Here is a 24,294-nt window from a genome sequence, read left to right as displayed (position 1 = left end):
AAGAAAATGACATTTACGACTAGTAATGCACTTTTTTCTGCCTGAGAACATGCCATAGTTTAGAATACCAGTTTCATATGCTGCCTTTAGGACATCTGTGACTTTTGACTTGGGTAACTGGTGTTTCTGCAGTCTGTGAGAGAAGCAAACCAGGCACGAATGACACTAATACCAACCATGATAACAGCAACCACCAGAGCAGCGATGCCGACCAGGTACAGCTTTTCAGAGAAGAGCCCTGTTATCCTCTCGTGGCAGTTCTGTAAAAAAAAAAGAAGTTTAAGATCACGATTTTATCACACATGCATTAACAAGTACTGTGAGTAATGTTCTGCACCCATAAAACAATGACAATTTTATTTGTTCTTCCTGAGAAGATGAATGGAACAATGTTGTTAGTCCCTATTGATCTTCCATCAGGAATAAAACAAGCTTCAGGAGTGCACTACTGTTTCCAATGAGGATACACAAGGAGATACACAGAGGAGAACAGCTTACCGTCTTGGTGGGCAAGAGTACTTCCTTCTTGGGGCACAGTTTAGTAACCAATGTATCAGTCAATAAATTCCATAATCCCCCCTTTCCACAGCAATCCAGCTAAAAGAGAAATATGCAAATCACTTAAAACAAAACAAACAAAAAAACACACACACACACACACACACATCTCATCCTTCCTTGTACATTTATGGGCAGGCAGCCATCTCCATAAGAAGGCTCCTATGCACCAATGCTGCTTGGAGCTCTGTTCACCACATCTGAAATGATTTAGGAGTCTCTTCCTCATTGTATACCATGGCATACCATCTTACCGTAATACCGCCCAAGCCTAACTTGAAAACTGTTCATAAATAAGGAGTTCACCTGTCTTTTCACTACATCGCTTGAATTTGTGTGTGTTGCAATGCATCTGCCCTCTTCAGGTCTGGTGGAATTTCATAGCTGATCAAAAGCATACATGGAGAACTGATGTATAAACTAGGCTTAATATCCATTAGTTACATTAATTCCTTTACTCATTGTTCTTTGAATGCTCTTACTTTGCATTTACTGGCCCTTACGTGGTCTTATTAGGTCCTTACTTTGCTAATAGTTATGTGTAGTTGTGTGGCTGCTGTGTAGGGCTCCTGTTCCTGGGTACCCATTGTAAGATTATTGTGAGCTACTCTGCCTCATTGCCAGCCTTATGCTGAATCCTTGATAGCAATATGCTATTTGCCTCAACTGTACATTGCTTTGGACAAAAGTTATTGGTAAATATGTAAATATAAATCTAAACACAGAGAACACAAAGAACAGCCAGCTAGATGAAAGCTAATCTTACAAATACTTCTCCAAGCCAGGGTCGCGAGTTATATAGTGATACTTCATATACAACAATGATACATTGCTTGGGAGGAAAGCATAGATTGCATGTGGTTCCCCACAATATAATTTACACATGACCACACACATACACACAGCCAGTGGTGAGTACTGAACCCACAAACCTTGGAACTATATATACAAGGCCATTCTTGTTTCATAGTGCCACAAATTACTCTTAATATTTAGATCACAATATGGCACCCAAGACAAAATACAAAAAAAACATCATTACTTTCTACAATAACTTACTCAGTGTTTCCCCTACCATTATATTAGGGGGGCGCCCCGCCCCCCCAACAGCACCTCCCGCCCCCCCTTGAAGGTCAAGTTAATTTTATTTAATTTTATTTTCTATATAGCGCCAGATCACAACAGAAGTCATTTAAGGTTACCTTTCCTATAGAACAAGTCTATACATTGTCCTTTTATTAAACAAACTAAATAGTCTTATGTTATTTATCTTATTTACATAACAGCTTGTTATTTTTGTCTCTACACGGTCGCGCGTTTACAGTTCTCCTCTGCTCTGTATCGCGCATGGCGGAGTTCCGCCCCCATGCACGCACACAGACACGTGCGCGCACACACAGGTGAGCACACTCCCACCAGCGGACAGAGATGCGCGTCGGAAAATATGTCGCGTCAACCGCCTGAAAAGCAGACAAAAATATCTGCTTTGTTATACTGACTGCTGTCATTAAAAGAAACACATGAACACCATGAATCCTGTCGGTGTCCGTCTCCTGGATTCTATAGTCCTTAACCAACTGTGTAAATACACTGACAATCTGTGCTAATACAGGTCACCTTACATCACATATCACAAATGTATCGCCACTACGGTGACCTGATTCATAGCCTTAAGCTGAACAGCTACATCTGCAATGACCCCTGACCCCTACATGCCAGACAGCTCCTGCCTATTAGAATTATACTTGGCTGACTCAACAGAGTAAGGTAAATGAGCTTACATTAATGATTGTGGTTTCAGTGAGAACTCACAGCCGGTCCTCCTGGCTGACTACAGCGGCTGACCTGCTGGTTTCAGGGGGCAGGGATAAAAGGAAGGGGTCACTTACCGTCTCATGGAAGACATGGACCACTGCAAGGGATGGGTCATTATCTGCTGTAATACTCAAAGAAGCCTTGTCATAGGCAGAATCATAGAACTTAATCAGCTCCTTGGAGACCTGGAATGGAGGGAAGCAATCGGTAAGCGGAGGGCAATTACATAAACACTGTTCCTCCCTCACAAGAACAGCACAAACAAACATCATTTTGTACGAATGTGTGAAAGTGCCACATGCTACACATAGTGCATGTCCGTGACGCGTGTGCAGAACGGTCCCTCCAGGCTTACTTACTTGTTCACGGTTCATGAAGCCCCAGATTCCAGCAGCGACCTCACAGGCAAACAGAATGACCAGACAAGCGAAGAACTGGGAAAGGAATAGCAGAAAGACATGGAAAGATCCCGCGTAGCAGCTAGTTTTTCCCCAAACTAGACCGCAACATGCGGCTCAGATCATTCCAGGTCTAGCTTCTGATTGAAACTAGCATCTTTTTTGCATTATAATCAGGGATGGACATAACTGGTACGCAAGTACGCATTCACCTTTAGAAACGATACATACAATCGATTGTGGTAACAGTGTAAATGCGTACTTATTTTATGTGCACTTGCGCTGATATGAAAACAAAATATAATGAATTTAATATTTATATGCTAACTCTACTTCATTTACGGTATACAGGTTAAAATTCAAGGTATTTTCTTGTCATAGCAGCGCAAATGCACATAAAATAAGTAAACATTTGCGCTTTTACTAACAACTGATTGTCGTACGTATCGTTTTTAAAGGTGAATGCGTACTTGTCGACCAGTTATGTCCACCCTGACTGAGTGTTTCCTAGCCCTGCAGGCCAACTAAACTAAAATTACTTTTAAAACATGTTGGCAGTTTGGCAAGACCAATGTGACAAAATATTTTAGTCAGCAAGTTACTATCTACCCAATGCAATAACCTTAAGGATAGACTAATATAAATTTTCCTGATTACTGTTGTGTATTATTTTCTTTAAAGGAAACTAAACTAAATTAAATTAGAGGAAAGATACTGGAAAGTGGACATATTTTTTTACCTTTCTTATTAGCAGATATGTTAAGGGCCTTAAAAGAACACAACTTGAATTTTAAATAGTGATCGATGAGGGTTTTGTAAGTGCATTAGGCTTCTTCAGTAAAAGGGGTTCAATGGCACCAAAACCCAGTATATTTAGTAATGCACTAAAACCACAGTGAGCGAGCGGCACTGAGTCGTCAGAAAATGCTTCCTGAGTTTTTATGGTCAGCATGACCACACCTTCCTTTGTGTTTCTGACTGGATTTATGCATTTGGGTGGGGGGGGGGCACTTACTGTTCCCAGAAGGCACTGTGACTCCTGAATGGCACCATAGCAGCCCAAAAACCCAACAAACATCATCACAGCACCAACAGCGATCAAGATGTAAGTGCCTGCAGAGAGAATAGAAAGGTCAGACTGGTTAGCAGAATGATACCCAGGTCACATGATCTCCATATTTCTACCGAATTTTCCCTGTGGCTCTGCATTACATCAGACCCCTGTTTTAGGTCAGTGAAACTAAATCTCATCAGATAACAGGAGAGAGAGCAGCAGTGAACATTCCCACCACTGCAACACAGTGGTGTTGCAAACCAGAGAAGCAGAGGCTCATGGGAGTGGGGAATTCTCCGGCTAGAGTCTATTAGGTTCGACCAGATCTAATTTGCCCAAAATGCAATGCAACAGGAAACCAATCATTATTTCGCAAATACTTGTTATATTACATCAGCTTTCCATGTCATTTATCAAACTTCATTTCCGTGCCTTTACTTTTATACAATTTTCTTATTTCATTTGTCTTCTGGGCTCTGTCTTGTCCATAATGTGTGATCATGCGTGTCTGCCCTGTGGACTGGCATCCCATCCAGGGTGTCCCCTGCCTCATGCTCTGTGCTTCCAAGAGTAGAGCCTAGGTTCACCACGAAATGGATGAGTGGAAATATTAATTTTTGTTATTCAAAGAATATGTATGAATCAATGGTCCATCACTATTTTTCCCTGAGGTCCAAATACCATCCAAAATCTGCCAACTGGCATGGGGGCAGGGGTATCCCGAAGATAAAATGAAAGGCCCCAGTGCTAACCACTATACCATCCCCTATTTATTCAGCTGGATAAAATGACAGACTCGTTTAGTTAAGAGTCCTTATGGGAACAACTGTAGGGTCACTCCTGGGCCTTGAACTGGCAGCTTATTCTGATTATGTCTGCAATCACTGTGCTACCTGCCCCAAATATCACATGTACTTCATTTTGCAGATGCTTTTGTTCAATGTGACAAATGCCACAAATATGAAAAGGTATCTCTTAAAATGTAGCTAAAATGCATTTTACAGATTTCCATACAGCTTAGCGGTTGCCCTGGAGGTATGGTTAGCTGAAGGGGTGTCTCTAAATTGCTAGTAATTTGCCTGTGTGCTCATGGTCTGGCATCCAGCCCAAAGTGCTCCCCCACCTTGGGGCCTCAATTTCCTGGGATGGGTTCCAGGCTTCCAGCGACCCTGCACCGGACAATTGGCTTGGAAGACGGATGAATAGCAGATACTGTAACCACACTACATGCCTGATTAGAAGGGTGTCTGCAGGACCCAGACCCATCTGTAGGTGTGTAGAAACAAAGGCTGAGGTACAACTCAGCCTGAACAATGTTATGGTCGTGATTATGTGGGGTTAGGGTTCACTTTTCAGTACTTTTGGAAACATCATTACAACATCATTATAACTGAAGGTCTAATATATTTGCAACATGAATAGGACATGCTATTTACGTCATTTATTTAAAGCATTTCTTGATAACGGTATTAACGGTATTGTGGATATTGCACTCTTATTCAGCCAGGTCTCAGTTTAGCTAAGCCCAGTCTGGTCACTGTAAGTTTCTGTTCTATTCTTGTGTATGGCAATAAAATTTGGCAAGTAGCCGTGAGGGCCCCCCGACGATAAAATTTTCCAACCAGGAGTGGTCGACTGACGATAAAATTTATTGACTGGGGAGGGAGGTTCCTACAGGAAAAATAACTGCCGAATGGGGGGGGTGGTTGTGTGGTCCAGATGCAATTGTCGTTCAGCCCAGGTGGAGGTTGGCTGGTGAAAACTGGTACAGATAAATATTTATCCGTATGCCTAGAGTTCTTCATAAATACTGCCGTAGTTCATCCATCTTCATACCGTCGGTGAGACCTGGACCCTGATGTAGGCAGCATACTGGTAGACAGGCCTAGGAGGCTGTCCCACCATCGGGCACAGGACCATACACTACAGGCAAGGTACAGATGCCTTATCGTATGATCATGGTTTGCAGGAGAAAAACTGGGAGAACATGGAAACCGCACACACATACAGGAGGTGGAACTCAAACCCGACACTGAGCCTCCCCTGTCAGAATTCAGCTCTTCATCATTCATTACCGCTTAGTAGGGCTGCTGTCATTAGCTGACACAGTCGATGACGTTGACGCTGAAAATGCTTCGATACCAATATTTTAAATCGACATCCTTTTAAACGCTTATTTTACTACGATATTCTTTTTGATTTCTGAAATGCTTCAGTTCATTATAACAAAGGTTTCTCTTCCATATCACTGTAATTATCGAAGTAGTTCAAATTACCACAAAACAAAAAGGTGGTTTGTATCCTGTGCCAAGTGTTGACGTCATGCTACGGCGGCACCTGCGCTATGCACAAGCACATGAAGAGAAAACACACAGCCGCTATTCTGGATGATGGACCGCCAGAAAAGACATAACCACCATAAGTGATGTCTATTCATGTTTATTAAAATTACCATTAGTATGGAGAGCATTTCAATTTCAACATCAGAATTTTCATTGAGTAACTGAAAAAATGTTTAGAATAGAATCTGGGATTATTCTACATTGATTGACAGTGCCAGTGTATGTTTGTGCGCGTTGAGCTTGTTGTGGTCAGTGTTATTATTGTAAACTAAAACTGAAATGAAAATGGACATTAAATTTAAAAAAATCGTGAATGGAAGTAAAAATGAAAACTATATTTATGAAAAAATGTGTGGGACTTCAAGCTGCAAAAAGTACCGCCACACCACAAGCAGCTTTTTACCTTGTTTATCCACAATATCACCTCTTTTAAAACATGTTGTGGCTGCTGAAGCTAAATTGACATACTGTTTTAGCCCCGATTTTCTGCTCACCGACAATTTTTGGAGAAACCCCCAGATCAGAGGCAAATCGGCGCTTTATCTCTGTATGTGAAATATTCAAAGACGCGAGTTGCCGATGCATCGCAGACGCCTGCCAGATATGTTTCTGTAAGTGTGAAAAGTTTTGCGGATACAGCCAATGAGAGCACAAGGCACAGGGTCAGGCAAAACCCGAGGCAGTAGTTTAAAAAGGTGCTTAAAAAGGAGTACAAATTAAATATGTTAAGAAACTGTTTTTAGTGTTCAGGGATATACATATGTATACATACAGTATGCATGCACGCACATATACGCGTATATCACTAAAGACTGAAGGTATGTGATATCGTTTCCTGACAGTTCTATGTATACGAGGGTCAACTTGCCATCCATTTGTACATGTCAAGTATGTGTGTTGTCATTTGATTATAGTGTTTTGTCAGATTGTAGCTTGTTGATACTAGAATTGTCATTTCCCGTGTGATTTCATGACAAAACGCAGTCAACGATATCTCCTGGTGAAAGAGCGTGTGACCTCCTGTTGCTGATCAGTCGTGTAGTGTGAAAACTACGACTTAAAGACTCCCGATTACAAGATAGCAAGTCATGTAATGTGAACAGTACAGCGATCTGATAGCTTCAAAAGTCGTGTAACGATGTGAAGACTTGAGCTGTCCCTTTCTTCACCGCAACTTCAGTGCTTATCACATCTATGATTTACCAAAACAGTCGCATGTGCCCCCCTAACCAAATTTAATAACCATAAGGATATGCCAAATTTATACAGATTGCTATCTTTTGGGAATCACAATACCCTTCTTATATTTTACATGTACGACTAATCTACTTATTGCTTTGTGGGCATAAGAAACGTCAATGTCCATATAATGCAGAAAAGCTGCTGTCCATAACGCCCTGCAATGACATACAGTTATTGTCAAAATAAAATCAACTTAAATGAAAGTCAATTTGATTTTTTGGAGGAAAATTAACCGCTTAGATTAATCGACCAATCAGTAAAATACTTGATAGATTAATTTATAGAAAAATATAGTAGTTAGTGGTAGCCTACCGCTTAGCATACATACACTTGAACAACAGGTGATGCTCATTCTGGATACCAACTCAATTCAGGGTAGAAGTAGTTATAAGAGAGATGTGAGTGAACACCCACCCATTCGGCCTGTCTTACGGGATACGAGTCTCCTTATTCCAGCACCTGCCTCACACTAACTCATATGCCAGATGCTGAATTATTACCTCCATGCTCATTTCATCCCTCCCTTCTTTCCCATAATTTCATGCATTTCCTGCATGGTTGTCTTTGCTTTCCGTTCCTCCATTTTGTACCGGTGCACATTTCACCATACGCCCACTTATGCTGCCGTGAGAACCGGCTCAGCGGCGGACAGCGCAGCGGGCCAGGCAGTGTGCTCGTGCTGACCTCGGAGTGTTTCATGCTGGGGGGGGGGGGGGGGGGGGGCGCCAGTGTGCGCCCCCCCCCCCCAAGAAAGAGAGCGTCGATTGAACAGAGACACCATTAAGAGAGACCCATAAAGAATGAAGCCCTTTGCCTCTCAGTCCACTTCATTTGTTCCACTGCAGCACAGCTGGGCAGCAGCCAGTCTGACTGCTCCCCAGAGCGGGAAAAGGGTCCCCTTCCCAGATGATGCCCGGCATTGCCAGCAGGGGTAGCTATAAGGCACAGAGCTGGAGGACTTCATTCATTCGCCCCAATGAAGCCAGACCACGTGTTTCTGTCATTGAGTAACAGGCTAAACAACTTTTCCGTGGAGCCAATGCGTAAACAATGGCTGGCACTTGCAGTGGAACAGTCGGGCAGAGAAGGTGAAGGAAGCACCACAAAATATCTGTGCCTTCAGAAAACAGGCCCCCTGATCCACAATGGGAAGACATCACCCTCTAAGCAGATTCTGGCTGTTGCTCTTTACTTCTTTTGACCATTCTCTAAAGGCTATTCAATGCCTTTTTAAAACATTTTCACCCTTCATTCACTTTCCTTGCCACAGCATTAACCCTGAGATGTTTTAAAAGCTTATTTGACTTTGAGATAGTGCGCTAGCTTTGAATTTACTGGCGAACCATGTAACCCCATGGAGAACAACACTTTTAAATCTGATATGATATAACACACTTTCCAAAATAATATATTAAAACACTAAATTAAAAAGCTTTCAGGCTGTAATATAACGAAGGGAGAAGGAAGCTCGAGAGAGAGAGGCAGGGACAACTCCCATTTCAGCTGCAGAAGCCGGCGGTTAAGGCGAGGCCTTGGATAATTCACAGACCAAAATCCTCCAATCTCATTACCCCGGCTGATCTGTGGCTGGTTTGTGAAGGGACGGGTTCTCTGTGCAGTCCACAAACAATAGCACATATAATGTTTGATAGCACATTATATGTGCTATCACACAACACAGACTTTGAACAAATCCTACGATTCACTTGAGATATTTTGTTTGTTCCTAATGATAAAATAATATTCACGCTTGTGACCGCCATCAAACACAATGATCGTCAGAAAGCTCACTTTTCATCAGGTTAACAGTGGCTCAGACCAACGGTTACATACATACCAACGTGCAAATTCCTCTTAAAGAAACTTGAAGTTTTGAAGTATGTGTTGGTACTTCATAATAGGGGCAGAATGTCAATATCACTGGTTCATGAAAATTTCTCAGTAATAGAATGTTGAACCATAGACTATCGTTTAACTAAAATCAAGTTTAATCATTTCGAAAGATCTAATCTAAAAACCAAAACAACGTGCTGCCATAAAATAAACGGTATGTGACCTTGGCAGCCAGGTTTGGTTCATCGAAGCTGAATCCAGCTTAAAATACTCCAACTCCTTGTTTGAAAGAATATTTTCAAAAGCGAAACCCATATGGAGAGATTTCAGATAAAAACCTATTGACCATAAGCTTTACGGCAAAACACAAACTCCTCCACACAACAGCAGGAAATTTCCACAGAAAGATAATTCCTCTCTACCTCCGTTTCTAAATACCATTTTTTTCGTTTTCTTCATGAGGAGATTAACCACATGTCAATGGCCAGATGCAATCCCTCCAACGGACAGGAAACAAAAACACTCAAGTGCACTCCAGCAGTATGGCTGTACCTACTGTAGAAAATGAAAGAAATGTCCTCATGATGAAATAGCAAGTGAGAATATGTAATAATGCTCTCACAACACTCCACCAATACCTCTACCAGTAGACTCACAGTACATACAAAGTTTAGAAGCACAATCTATAACCATGACAGAACAAATTACTCTCTCTCTCAGCTTTGCCTTAACAATTTAAAATATGATTTACTGGAGTCACTGTGAGCACAACCAGCCGTCTCAACTTGCATCCTGTGTTATTCTGCCTTGTAAGAAGAAATTAACAACTACTTGAGTTACTTACAGTCAGATCTCAACAGATTATTTGCACATAATTTTTCAATAATATGATTCAGCAATGATGGGTGCCATTTATTCATATTCTGTTAAGAAGCAGGATGAAAAAAAAGTTACTTAAATGTTCCTCTAACAAACCTATTTAGCCACCCATCCATCCATCTTATGAATTTATGGTCTGCAATGAGCCTGAAGTCCATCCCAGAAAGCACAAACCACAAGGGTATGGAGTAAATTTTGTGCCAAAAATATTAATCAAAATTTTTAAAAACTGGAAGCAAATTATTAATAATTAATTAATAAATTAATTAACCAAATTTAAAAAAAATAATTTTTTGGATTTTTTATGCTTCTGACTTCTGGCACTTTTTTAATGAGTGGGCGGGTCTTAGAGGGGGCTGTACACCTTACATGTCTATTGGTCAGCTGGAATTAAACATGGCGGAATGATCCGGAACTGGTTTTCAGCAGGATAATGCTACCATAGAATTGCATTCTATGCTGTTCTATAATAGTGTACCTTTATTGGAAATCGGCGTATGCAACTCATATTTAGGTGTAAATGTCACCAACCCTTCCAGGTAAGTAACCTGCGCTATTTCGCAACCTGCTGGCCCTAGCCAGGTTACCAAACAGCCATCTACAGATAACATTAGGCCAATAGAAGTCTAACAGTAAACAAAATTCATAGTTTGATACAAACATCAAGGTTCACAGTTCAGTGCACAGTACAGTAGGGAAAACAGGATATTTAAATTATTTATTATTAAAACCGCAAACAATTAGGAACAGTTGTAAAAAGCAATGCGTAGGTCTGAATGACAAAACCTAAGAGACACTCATTTGCACATGATAAAAAATACGCAAAATAAATAAAAACATCAAAAACGCAACTATCACAATGAACTAAAACTGAGTATATTTGCATGTGTGTAGTGATAAACACCTTATAGCCCTTGTTGTTTTTTTGGCCTGGCTAAAGCTTCTTAAATGTCGGATATATTTTCAGCAACGTATCCCAGTTTGGTGTAACAGAATTGACAGTCTACATCCAGCCATGTAAGGAGGTCCTCCAACTTGTAGGGAAATTTGGGGATTGGGGGCAGAACTGGCGCTCCAGCTACCACAAAAAAAACTCACACTGTTCCATTTGGACTAATGTGGTGCTGAGGTCTCACCCACTGCATGGCAGCTCTCAGGCCCTCACCCCGGAGGTGGTTCGGTGGGTGTGGCAATGCGCTGTAATTAGCGACACGCCCCTTAGCGCTGCCTTAGCGGTTGCCCTGGAGGTATGGTTAGCTGAAGGGGTGTCTCTAAATTGCTAATAATGTGCCTGTGTGCTCATGGTCTGGCATCCAGCCCAAAGTGCTCCCCCACCTTGGGGTCTCCATTTCCTGGGATGGGTTCCAGGCTTCCAGCGACCCTGCACCGGACAATTGGCTTGGAAGACGGATGAATAGCAGATACTGTAACCACACTACATGCCTGATTAGAAGGGTGTCTGCAGGACCCAGACCCATCTGTAGGTGTGTAGAAACGAAGGCTGAGGTACAACTCCGTACTTTGTACTGTGGGGTTAGGGTTCACTTTCAGTACTTTTGGAAACATCACTTTATTTAATATTCCATTATAACCAAAGGTCTAATACATCAATGATGCAAAGATGACATGCTATTCCCTTCATCCATTTAAAGCATTTGCTGATTGCTGTTTATCAAAGGGTCTGTAGATTCTGCAGCCTCATTTAAGCAGGTCTCAGTCCAGCCAAGCCCAGGTGGGTCACTGTCAGTTTCAGTTCCGTTCTTGTGTATGACATTGGCTTAACCTATTGGTGTTTGGTCTTTGTCTTCTGGTTATTTGGTTCCTCTATCATGGCTTTCTTATCCTGGCTCCAAGATCTACTGCCTGCGTCTTGATCACAGGTTAGGGTTTTTGTGGTTCCACCTGGCTGTCAACTTACTGACCGTGTCTGGACTCTTGTTGTTTATAGGTGAACTTGTTGCTTCCATGCCAATGAGGGACAGCATCATTAGATAAAAGACACACTATTAAGACACTTGCTGGCTGCTATGGTATGTTCTGTGCATACAGAAAAAAAAGGACAAATTTAAAATAAAAATTATAAAAAAAAAAAACCCAGCAAGAGCAGACTGAATAACTAAATCCTGATAGAAGATGACGAGTCTGATAGCTTATGGGAAAAGTTGCTTGCAATTCCAGCCTATTAAGCAATACAGTGCAATCCTTCTATTTAACATAAATGAAACTTATTACTGATAGTTCGGCCTTTTCCAAAAATGTGATTTATGAAATACGGTGTCGTCAGGGTCATGCTCCATCAGCAGAGGCATTCCTGACCTCCCTGTGCTTCCTGTTTATACTCAAATCACATGCTCTCCAGTCGCAGAATCAGATCAACTTCAATCAGTAATGTTTCTTAATTGAGCGGTGGAAGGATTTAACAATAAAAATAAAAAATAAAAAAAAACAAGGAAATGTTGACGTGAAGGAAGTAAAGAAAATAAAACAAAGTGTGTTTTTCTTCTAAGGAGCTCGTAACCACAGAAATCATTTGAAAACAGCTCTGTTTCCGTTGGCCGTGCAGGCAAGGTTATTCTAGGATTCTTGTGTACACAGGCTGCGGCTCCAGGCGCTGAGTTGTCAGCAGGGGGCAGTGTTCTTACCATTGATTTGTTGGACATGAATCCCAGCAGGAGAGCCGTATCTCCACATTTGTGGTCTTTATGTCAGTTTCACTTCTTACTACATGCCACAATACGTGCGGCAGTCTGGAAAAGTGTTACATTTATTTAACAGTCTAACGTTGATTATTTAACAGAAACTTTTACCTAGTGACATACAACTAAGAGAGAAGGGTCAGCCAACTGGGATTAAAGGCCTTGCTCGAGGGTCCGACGATGGAATCGCTGTGCTGACCATGGGAATTGAACCAGCAACCTTCCGACGATGGGCACAGCATCCGCACACCACCCCCTGGCAGTTCACAAAGTTTGCTACTTTAACCAGCAGAAAACAACTAGTTGGTTGAAATGAGTTGAAACTGACACCGTCTCACTGACCTAGGCTTACACGCTTATATGCCGGTCAGTGTGCTTTCATATACTGCAGACCCAATGATATGCATTTCTGTACACCAAGCAGCACACGTTCTTAATCTTCCCCAAATCGAATGTTTTTCCAAAGACAAAATCCGTCAGATGGTTTTAAGTAAAGTGTTCCCAGAATGTGCTGCTGTTGTGTAAAGATGTTTCCATTAAAGACTGTCTGCCTCCAACAGGAATTTTCACATGCTGTTTGACAAGAGAGGGCCACAGGTCAGCGGGACGTTTGGCTCTCTGCACCAGCACAGCCCCTTCCTTGTTGCCTGGTTAGACCCAGGCTAGTGGCCTGTAATGAACAGCCCCCTTGCTCGGTCCTGGCCTGCTAATGGAGGCTGGTTACAGTCGGCCTGCAGTGTAAACCGCCAGTGTGGAGAGCCAGGGATAGCATTTCAGTTGCTCAGTTTTCTCTGTGGTCATTTAGCACCAACCCCCTTGTTCTTTCTCAGCGTCTCCCCTGTAACCTTAAAAGGAGGCTTACAATCCAATATAGACAACAGCTGTTCCTGGGAGATAGTGGTGCCTGCTAACTAATAATCAACATCTCACAGAGCCAGTGACGGGACTTCTCTTACAGTTTTCCTACCTAAAAGGAAACTGTTCCAAAGAATGGGGAACATGAAATTACATTTTCAAAGAATGAGGAACACATTCATTTAAGGAGCATTATTTAAAGCATAAATTCAGGGAGGCAGAAGACCAGTTATATTACCATGGGTGTGATAAAGACTGTTACCTGGAATGATTTAAAAAGCAAAATGACTTACTGATGTAGAAGGTGCTGGGAGCCTGGGCACCGTCGAACTCCAGCGAAAGGAGGTTTCTGGTCTGTTCGTCATGCCGAAGCCAGAGTCCCACACCCAGAATGACACCACCGGCCAGCTGGAGGAACGGGACAAAAATCATTGGCACTTTTTCTACTGGCATACAGGAAATGAGTCGTACCCGAGCCGTACCGCGAAAGGGGGCTAGTTACAGCGCAGTTCCAGCTCCTTTCGGTTTTCCACTGCAGAAGAGTCGGCTCGGTAAAGGTGTTGCCAGGTTTGGATAGCGACAGTGATGTAAAACCAAAGAGAAGCTTATTTCCTGTTCATTCAGTGTACATCATGGTTTACTATGTGCAATTATCATGTTATTATTATTAATAATAATAACATGCATTTCTTTTTTTTTTTACTGTGTGCCAATTTCCGCTAGCATGTCTGTGAGATTCGCTGTTATTTTAGCATCAAATTAACATTTGCATGTGTAAATTTGCATTCAAATTCATTCCGTTCAACTATTCTACAGTACTGTTTTTAAGTGCAGAGTTAAATGGGAATGCATAAACACATAGCCATGTGCGATACTACTAATAATTAATAAAATATAGAACATATGCTTTTTCCTTCAAATAATCCATGTGCAGAACATCGGTATCTCCATGCATTCCGACCAATCAGATGGTGGTGACGTAACCAGCTCAGCATAAGCAAGGCCATGTCAGCCCTCAGCTTGGGTCCGGCTCGGCTCTTGGTGGTTGTGGAAAAGTGCCACAGGGAAACCTCTCATAGCTTGACTTTGACCTTTGACTTATCCCTTGTTTTGATTGACCTCTCAATATAAAAAAGATACTGCAATTGGCAAATCGCCACATATTCAAGCAGTTTAAACATTATAAAGTACATGCTTATGGTCGAGTAACAGAGAGGACAGGATTAGTAAAAGTGTCTGCATTTTTCTGCAATGTTTTCCTTTTGTCTGGCTGTAGTAATCCACTAATTCCTGCAGGGAAACTGGGTTAAAAAGAAAAGTTGTATGTGCTTAGAAGGCAATTACTAAAGAGCTATTAATACAGACCATTTACTCCTCGGCTGAACTCATTAGCCAGCGCAGAGTTGTCTCCATTACAAAGGTCTCTTGCTCTTGAAAAACAGGATGTGTAACTAAACAATGCTGACAAAGTGCGAAAACTAAAACAAACAATTTAAAAAAACATGGGGGGAATTAGGCCGTGTTCTTTTTTATTCGTTTATCTGGTGCTCTTGTCCAAAGTGACTTACAGCAGAGAGAAGGGTTACAATTTGTGGGTGGTCACTAGGATTTGAACCTTTGACCTTTGTATTGCTGGCGCTATGCTTTACTTGTTGAGCTACAGGAGCTCAACGAGCTTGAAGTGCTAACTATGCGAAATCAAGAGTCACCAGAGGGTAAGAAATGCCCCCCCCTCCACTGGCCATGTGGGCACTGCCTTTACTGCAGGCTGGAGCTGGTTTCGGCGTCTGCTGGAGGACTGAAGGCTTCAGCCAGATGACACGCTGTGCGGCTCCAGCCTCAGGAATGCTAGGAAACTGTGAGAAGTGCTGGAAAGCCTAGAGTTCAACAAATCTGAAAACACAACCCCCCCCCCCCCCCCATTCTTTCCACCATCTGCACGGATCTCATAGCAGACCCACATCTACTTTAGACATATTCCCCAAGCCACCTCTTACTGTGGAGCAGGAGAAATCAGAACATTCACTGTGTTCATTCAGAAAACACTCATCTTTCAAACTAAAAACAGTGATAAATCCCATTTTTACCATTTAGCTAGAAAAAAAACTGCAGCTGAGCTGACTGAACCCAGTTAGCTGTTGAAATTAGAGTGTAAAAAAAAAGTGTTAAAAAAGCTGTTGAAAGGTTCTTGGGTGGATCTCTGCTTGTTGCATTAGCTCACTCTTCTTATCAGAGGGTCTACAACAACATCACCATTTTCCAGTTTTACCTTCACTGGTATCAGGCTCAAATAACAAAGAAACAGGTTTTAAATAACAATATGACAACAGATCAAATGTTCTTAAAATTTTAGAAAGCATCAAACCAAGATCTTTCATTCTTCGTATTACATAAACAATGTTAAACTGTATTGTCCAGTTTGATTAATTATAGTTTAACACATTTACGGTTAAAAGTTGTATGGAAACCCAGAGGGCTAAATGGACAGGATGTGGTACAGCAAAGTAAAGTGAAGTCATTGCATATGAAGGCTTGTGATTCAGTCCAGAGATATCCCCCCATGTTAATGTTTTCAATTAAAATCAGCAATTCAGGGGGAAAAACATAATCCCAGCTTCAACTGAAACAAGAAACAGCCTGTAAACAAGCCCAAAATAACTTCGAAGCATCTCTCTGCTCTTCAGCTCTCTGGGACTGCCTCTCCTTTTAATGGTTGCCTGGTAACCGGTTAAATACTTTCGCAGAAAAATGTTGGAAGACCTCACAAGAATTTTAAAAGCCATGAAGACAGCAGAGAGTAAACTAAATTCCCCCCCTATACCAACCAAATCCAAATTTTTTACTTTGTTTGGCCAAGGGAAACAGAATATTCATATCTGCATCTGCCTAGTTTAGTTACAGCAACTAGATGTGACTTGAAAAGAGAGGTAGTTACTTAACTCTAACCTCTGCTTTTTACAATAAAACTCACTGACTGGGTGGTGAGGGGCCATACTCTTTATTCTTGCATGGCATGAAGGAGGCTAGTTTAATTTGAGTCAGATATCTCTTGCTCTTCATTATATCTCTCCCTTCATGAGGGCGGGGTGCTATTTTTGGCGCTGGTATCCAACCATTACTGTATCTCGCCCATTCTTGCATTACAATTATTAACCACTGTCCTCACTCTCAACATCATCTACGCAATACAACTTATATATGCTGCACAAAATGACTCTTTCTTGTGACCAGTTCCTGTTCACTTTCTTCCACTTCACTTACTTTTTATTTTCTCACAAATGTGGCAAAACACCCAAAAAGATTGCAAAGCTTGCTAAATTTGGTTTTCTGACCGAGTAAAAAAACTTGCGATGCAACTTATTGATGGTTTGAACCCAGCAGACTGAGGCAATGGGACAAATGCATGTACAGGAAATGCCATGTCAAAATTAACATCACACACTGTGGAGGCTTGTCAAGGCAGCACAGTGGGCATCACAGTTGTCACACACTGCAATCATTCTCTCTTTCCATTGATGGGGGTGGTGGTATTTTTGGCACTCAGTATCTAACCAATACTGTATCTGGCTTATTCTCACATGAGAATAACGGTGGCTGGACATTTACCATTGCCCTCACTCTCATACTTCAAGGTCTGATTTTGAGCCTTGCTGTCAGGTATGCAAGACAGGTTCTTTAAAAATAATTAACTTCTCATTCAATTCAGCTAAGTGAAAATCTGATACACAGATTGTTAGGTAGCTTGATCCTTCCCCTTCAGCTAGCGCTAGAAGAAAACATGACTCAGATTTCCCGAAATGAGTAAATATTTCCAGAGGCGGTTAAACTGCAATACCAAGTGAGCAATCATGAGGAACAACTGGGTGTGCCTTAAAAAGACTCGCAATCACAGTTTTCTGAACATTGAGTGTGAAGGTTAGAGCACATAAGCTGACTTTAGTGTTAACATAACTAGGGCTGCTGTGATTAGTCGACACAGTCGATGACGTTGACGCCGAAAATGCGTTGACATCAGTATTTTAAATCAGCGCGACGGTTTTTATTATTTTAATAAAATTACATTTATGATTTCTGAAACTCTTCAATTCATTATGACACATTTTCCTTTAATATCACTAGGTAATTATGGGAGTAGTTCAAATTATCCAGAAAAGAAAGGTGGTTTTACGCTGTGCAAAATACGATGGCGTACCACGGCGGTACCAGCGATATGCATGCGCACCGGAAGAGAACGCTCACAGGTGCTATTCTAGATCACCAGAAAAGGCTAAACCATCGTGTTGTCCATTCATGTTTTTTTAAATTACCATTAGTACAGAGTGCTTTTTAATATCTTTTGTCCTTGTAGCTGCTAAATGCACAAATTGTTAAAGCCATAAAGTTAAAAGAAAATAACTCGTGAACTGAAATTAAAATGAAAACTTTAATCTGCAAAAAGTACCGCCACACCACCAACATCCTTTTATCTTGTTTAACCACTATCTCTTCCTTTAAAAGATGTTGTGGCTGCTAACCTGTCCCTTCCTTAATCGCGAGTTCAGTGCTTATCGTTTGTGTTGCAAGTGGCATGCTCTGCTAACAATTTATTCATTGTCAGGATATACAGATTACTAACTTTTGGGCATCACAATACGCATACTGCGTACATTAGCTAAAGCCCTGCAATGACATACAATTTGTTGTACTCAAAATAAAATGACCTTAAATTAAACAGTCAAATTGATTTTCTAGAGGAAAATTAATCGTTTTGATTAATCAACTAATCGATAAAATAGTGGATAGATTAATCTACAGAAATCTACAGTCGTAAGTGGCAGCCCTAAAATTAACAGGAGGTATTCGATCTTAATTTCCAGTCTCTCAAAATCAGCCAAAAATAATAATTAAAAAAATCTCAAGTATAAAACATGGAGTTATTTTAGGAATGTGACTGTCTACCAAATCATGTACATGCAAACAGCCTTACCTGATATAAAACTTTTGCTTGAAATTGTGATTAAAAATAATCAAAATTACCTTCCTCATGAATTGAAAGATTGGAATTATATCTTCTAAAACCAAAGGGACATGGGAGACATTAGTATACTGCACGGAACACCAGACAAGAAATAAACTGAAGACAGTATCTTCTTATACAACAAGCAGTGATCAGTTAGATTAACAAAGCACATTTTAAGTTGACCTGTAATTATAACAAGTGAAAAAACTCTTCTGTTCAAGATAAAGATTCTTCCCATCTTCCTAATTTAATTTTTCTCCAATACAGAATCCTGTAATAATACATCATCTTATCCATTCTGTTCTGTGCAACATTTCTACATGGTCACAAAATAGATTTTCAATGGAAAAATGACATCTTGCTCCTAGGTTCAAAATGCATACTCCCAGGAGCAAATCGTTACACAAGAGACATCATCACTTTGAATGTTTAAAAAGAACACATACAGGATATAGTGAAAATAGATAGGGTTATAAATGCAGATCAGTATGATTTATAGTCTGTGACATTTTACAGAGTCTCATGAGGTGGAATACTTTAGATACAGATTTGGATGGAAAAACAACGTTCCCTGCAACCATCTACTGGATAGGCAGTTTTGGAAAATGGAGAACAACGCTGTTTAAGTCACCAACGTATCATTTTAAGACATAAACTTTCTATTAAGACTTATAAATTCTTCAGCTGCCACATTTTTACTTGATCTAAAAAGCAGACATTTTTTCACATTGTGTTGATTGTTTCTCCAGTCACTGAGCCAATGTACAGAACATTTCTGGGTGACTTTTACAACTTCTAATTTATGTTCAATTTAAAATCAATACACAACACAATAAAATACCCTGGCTTCTACTTAATCAGTTCCAAAATAACTGATAAGTATTTTATTTAAGGTGAAGACAAGAGAGATATTCCAGAGAAATGCCATCTTTGTGGGTGCCAGGATTTGGTATTGACTTGACAAAGTCAAATAATATTAATAATAATAATAATAATAATAATAAACAACCATCTTGCCCTGTACATATAATTTGACTAGCATGTCTGTGTTTAGCAACAGCATAATAATAATAATAATAATAATAATAATAATAATAATTATTATTATTATTATTATTATTATAATCCATGTCAAATTTAAGTGAAACCCATCAAGCACATGCACTCAGGAGCCACATCCTCTATTAATGTCCAGAGGAACTGGTAATATAATGCAAGTCCAACTCAAAACATAATGTTCACCATCAATTAAAGAAACATTACTAAGGATGTAAGGAAGTTGCTCAGTACACTTAAGGAATACACCTGGGTGTTTAAGAACCTTAAATCTCTAAATTACCTGTCTAGTCATCTATGAACAGTCACTTCAGATAGGCAGAAAACAAATCATGTTGCTACAAGTTGTTTCTCCTGTTAAACTAGAGAAGATGCTGTCAGAACGACAATGTAACGCCCAGGCAGCCCCATCACCCCCTGCCCCCCATCAAATCCATACCCCTCCCACACCCCCCAACCTCTACAATTTCTTGGATTACTGGATGGATCAACTGGAAATGTGAAATCCAATAAATGTGTTTTTACTCAAATGCTCTAAGTCCTAGTTGTAACATATCTCTGAAACTATACCTATTCGTTTATTGCACATTCCATTTACATGCCAATTTGCACAATCTTTCCCCACCGATTAGGTGGTTAGCTGTATTTCTTTGTGTGTCTTAATGTCACCAGTTATTATACTAGTATTTAACTGTTGACTACAGCTGTCATGATTACTCAAACTCGATTACTTAATAATTAAAAGGCATCAATTATATTCCTTATCGATTACTCGGCAATATGGTAGAGGGAGGATAGAGGATGAGGGTCAAAATAAAGAGCGAAAACATCATTTGTGCAGAAGCACTTCACATTAAAACTGAATGGAAATAGACTATTGAGGCCCTTGCAAAGGGACAACTGCATGTGCAGAAAACATCACACAAGCTTCCACAATGTCAAGGCAGCACAGTGGGTACTCCACTTTGTGTGGAGTTGGCATGTTTGCCCTGTGTGTGCATGAGTCTAAACTGACCATATGTGTGACTATTGCAATTCCAATGCATATTATATATTATAAAAGATTACCTGATGAATCATCAGCTTAAATCAGCAGATTACTCGATTATTGAGACACAACGGGGATGTCTGTGAAAACATTTAATTATTTCTGCAATTCCATACTGTTTTTCCCCTGAAAAGCCCCTCTGTCTGTTAATTGTAATCCTATGATACATTGATGCCATGTACAACAGTTTCCAGAAGGTGGGGTGTTCCCCTGTATAACTCAGAAAAGCATGGAACATTTCTTGCAGTTTATGTCTAGTATTGGCAAAGCTTTTCCTTTCAATTAGCATAATATTTATATTAATTATTTTGCCACCTTAGACTAGAGAACTCATTTAAGCAGAAAAAATAGACGATTACCAATTACTAAATTATCTTAAGAAATGGAGAAGTGGTGTCAAGAAAAAACTATGCTTCCATATTTTAAAAAATAATAATAATAAACTATAGTAATAAATACAAACATGTTGAGAGATAATATGCCTGATTTTTCAAATTAGACCTCTTATCCAGGATTAGATCTTAGAGATAGAACGTAAAGGTAGTTTGAAAACAAAGGAAGAGAATAATATTCATATTTCACAGATTAAACACCAGAAAAATTATAAACAACACTGTCACGAGAACCTTCCAAAAACTCTCACCCCGCAGCAGGCATATTCGTGGAGATCTGGGCCTGTTTGCAGTGTTCTCCATTCTGACAACATAGTTCAGTCTTTGTTTAATCTGTACTTAAAAAAACATTGCAACATCATGACAGTATCTATAGCAGAAAACAAATAAAACCTAGGGCCATATGATAGGAAATGACTAATTGTCTGTTCAGGATTTTGTGGTTTCCTCCATGTTAGGATGTGTAGGTTAGAAGAAAAGATGATGTAACCACCAAATGGTAAAGTCCTTGGATAAATTCTTCCTAAAAGCACTATGAGTAATGAGACTTTGTATCGATTCAAAACCTGTCAGTACACCACACTCTACAGGATAAACTTGTCTGGAAATTTTCAAGCATTTCCGAAAAAAAAGCATTCCGAAATGAATTACAGACTTCAATCCATTTTAGAGTTGAATTACATACTACAATTGAAATGAAACTTCTACAGGTTCTACCACAGATTAAGTTAAAATTCTCTACATGGCTACTTATTACATCCAGCCATGCAATAACCCTCAAGCATCTTCTACAGGGTGGCAAGACTTTGAGGTGGTTCATTTACCTTAAAAAGGCCTTAAAAAGCATTAGTAATATCTAACCTGGTAAATAGTTATAAGTTCAAACAGGTTCCAGATAAACGTGTCCGACCTTGTTGTAATCACCTATTTGGGGATAATCTGAAGGTGGCTCAGACATACGATTGCTTCTCACGTCAGTGTTTCTGCACTGGCAGTTGGCTGAGGAAGCTATTTCTGTCTAGCTAGTAGAAGGACAGAATGAAAAGCATGCTAGGAATGGGGGCTTGGTGGACAAGACACATATCGCTTGGCAAACCGTAGTCTAGGAAAGGCAATTTGATGATACCCTGAAATCACATGAACCACTCACCCAAAGAACTTCTGAGCAACTTCTTTTTGCGGCACTCACAAAGAAAGCCTTGTGTATAATTCTTTATTGTGCTGCCTTTACATAATAGGTTTCCCTTTTCTTTCGTTTTTTTTCCCATCCCAGTTAAACGATCTGCAAATTGTTCTGACTCGCTACTCTCAACAGCCATGTGTTTACTGGAAGGCAGAGAACGACATCTGACACCTCACGTCTCCGGAAACTCCGCCCTCATCCTATACCGTAAATAACCTGCTACTCAAGAAACCAACTAAACCATGATATGGAGAGTGATGCGACCCTCAGAAGCGCCAAGTAATGTTTGTCCCGATAAACCTCATGTAAGTGTTTCTCCAGTTGTCGCAACAGATACAACAGTCCCATGTCTATATACACTTGTCTACAAGCTGCTAGTGACGGGCATTAAAGGGAAAGCTAAAGTATACAACCCACCCACAGTTTATGTTAGCCCGACAATAGAAGACCCTGTTTCAATCAAGGCATTCAGTCCTCAGTACCCTTGTCATCCCAAAATACCACAAGCCTTAGAAAGATTCTTCCGGATAACTGAGTCACACTCTCAAAATCTTTTCTCTCTCTCCCTCCCTCTCTACTCAAGTTCCAGCAATTATCTTGCTTCCAAGAAGACGATTTTCTGGGAAAGTTTAGTTGCGCCAGCTATTTTACCTTCGTTGCCTATTGTTATTGTCATTGTAATTTGTCTAAAGACACAACTGGGATGTCTGTGAAAGCATTTAATTAATAAACGTAAAACAGGGAGTGCAGGCAGTCTCCTAGGTAACAGGGAATGGACAGCTTACAAGCCTTATTACCATAACTATAATTCTCATCAGCGGTTCACTAATTAAGTTTTATAATACAAGTTTATAAATTAATTTTACATAAGTATGTTAGGAATTTTTTACTCTTACTTTTTTGCAGATATTATCCCCTCCGGTAACTCTGGTGTTAAAGTAAAAGGACTCGCCCTTTTTAAGGCAAAATACAATTATGTTTTTTTTTTTAAAAAAAACAAAAAAACATCAAGACTCGCCCATGACGTCAGACCATTTTATATTTCGACGAGAAACATCGAAATTTTACCTTTTGTGATTTAACACAAGCTACATACACGGCCAAGTGTGTAATCCAACACAAACATATCCCACACCGCGTAGAGACGGGAAATCCGAAAAAGGTGCCGAAAACATTGTCCAAAAAAACACAACACAGATAATTAGACTACATAACACTGTCTTGAGATTTCCTTTTGTTTTAACGGATTATGCAGTACATTTCAAAGATTCCGGGCTTAAATTAAGTTAAATAAATAAAATAGTTAACCGTTTAGAAAGCGACCAGTGAGCGGTTACCTTGCGGTAACATAACAGGCCTGCAAATGCGAAGGATAGCGGTTCTTTCCAGCCTCTTAGCCAAAGTTTAAAGATAAAGAAACAACACGTTTCCGATATACATTTTCAAAACATACACTTGCGTCGCCTTATGTAAATGTAAGCATTTCGCATTGTGCTTTGATTAAAAGCGATCACTGGGATAAAGGTGAATCTGGATAAAAGAAAAAAAACATTTCCTCGCATTTTAACCAGACAGTAGCGCGATAATTAACAAACGCAGCCTAAAATACGATCACCTTCGCCAGCTAGCTCCTTAGGATCACATGCTTAAACTTATATACCGATTATATATAAAAACGATCTCTTGATTAGGATTAGTATTAAATCCTTTAATGGAATATTTTAGAAAATAATTAAAAGACAACTCACCCAGAAAATGAAGTTGAAGATAAATAGTAAGTATTTGATGCATTTTGTGCAACCTTCCACTCCCATATTCGATGTATTTTTGTTATTTGTTTCAGATTTGGAAAAACGGCTTAATAAGTGTCCCCTAACGGCCAGGCGCGGCGTGCAAGCGGACCGAATGCGCTTTCCGAGCCTGAGACCGGGCTACACCCACTGC

The 24,294-nt window shown here is 40.2% G+C and overlaps 1 protein-coding gene across 1 annotated transcript in view; it reads right to left on the bottom strand.

Annotated features, from left to right (window-relative positions):
• The window catches only part of cd81a (CD81 molecule a), a 27,173-nt gene extending 2,879 nt beyond the window's left edge, over positions 1 to 24,294 (bottom strand). Inside the window, exons 1-7 of the mRNA XM_023793875.2 lie at positions 24,099 to 24,294; positions 13,966 to 14,080; positions 3,787 to 3,884; positions 2,733 to 2,807; positions 2,448 to 2,558; positions 499 to 597; positions 177 to 260 (exon numbers count right to left, since the gene is read on the bottom strand). Coding sequence (XP_023649643.1) covers positions 177 to 260; positions 499 to 597; positions 2,448 to 2,558; positions 2,733 to 2,807; positions 3,787 to 3,884; positions 13,966 to 14,080; positions 24,099 to 24,164 — 648 coding nt within the window. The 5' untranslated portion in view covers positions 24,165 to 24,294. The remainder of the gene's footprint in view (positions 1 to 176; positions 261 to 498; positions 598 to 2,447; positions 2,559 to 2,732; positions 2,808 to 3,786; positions 3,885 to 13,965; positions 14,081 to 24,098) is intronic.

This window comes from Paramormyrops kingsleyae, chromosome 11 (assembly GCF_048594095.1).
Source record: "Paramormyrops kingsleyae isolate MSU_618 chromosome 11, PKINGS_0.4, whole genome shotgun sequence".
Classification (NCBI taxonomy): Eukaryota; Metazoa; Chordata; class Actinopteri; order Osteoglossiformes; family Mormyridae; genus Paramormyrops; species Paramormyrops kingsleyae.
The sequence above is the reverse complement of the archived record's forward strand: the minus strand, read 5'-3'. Positions and strand labels throughout refer to the sequence as shown.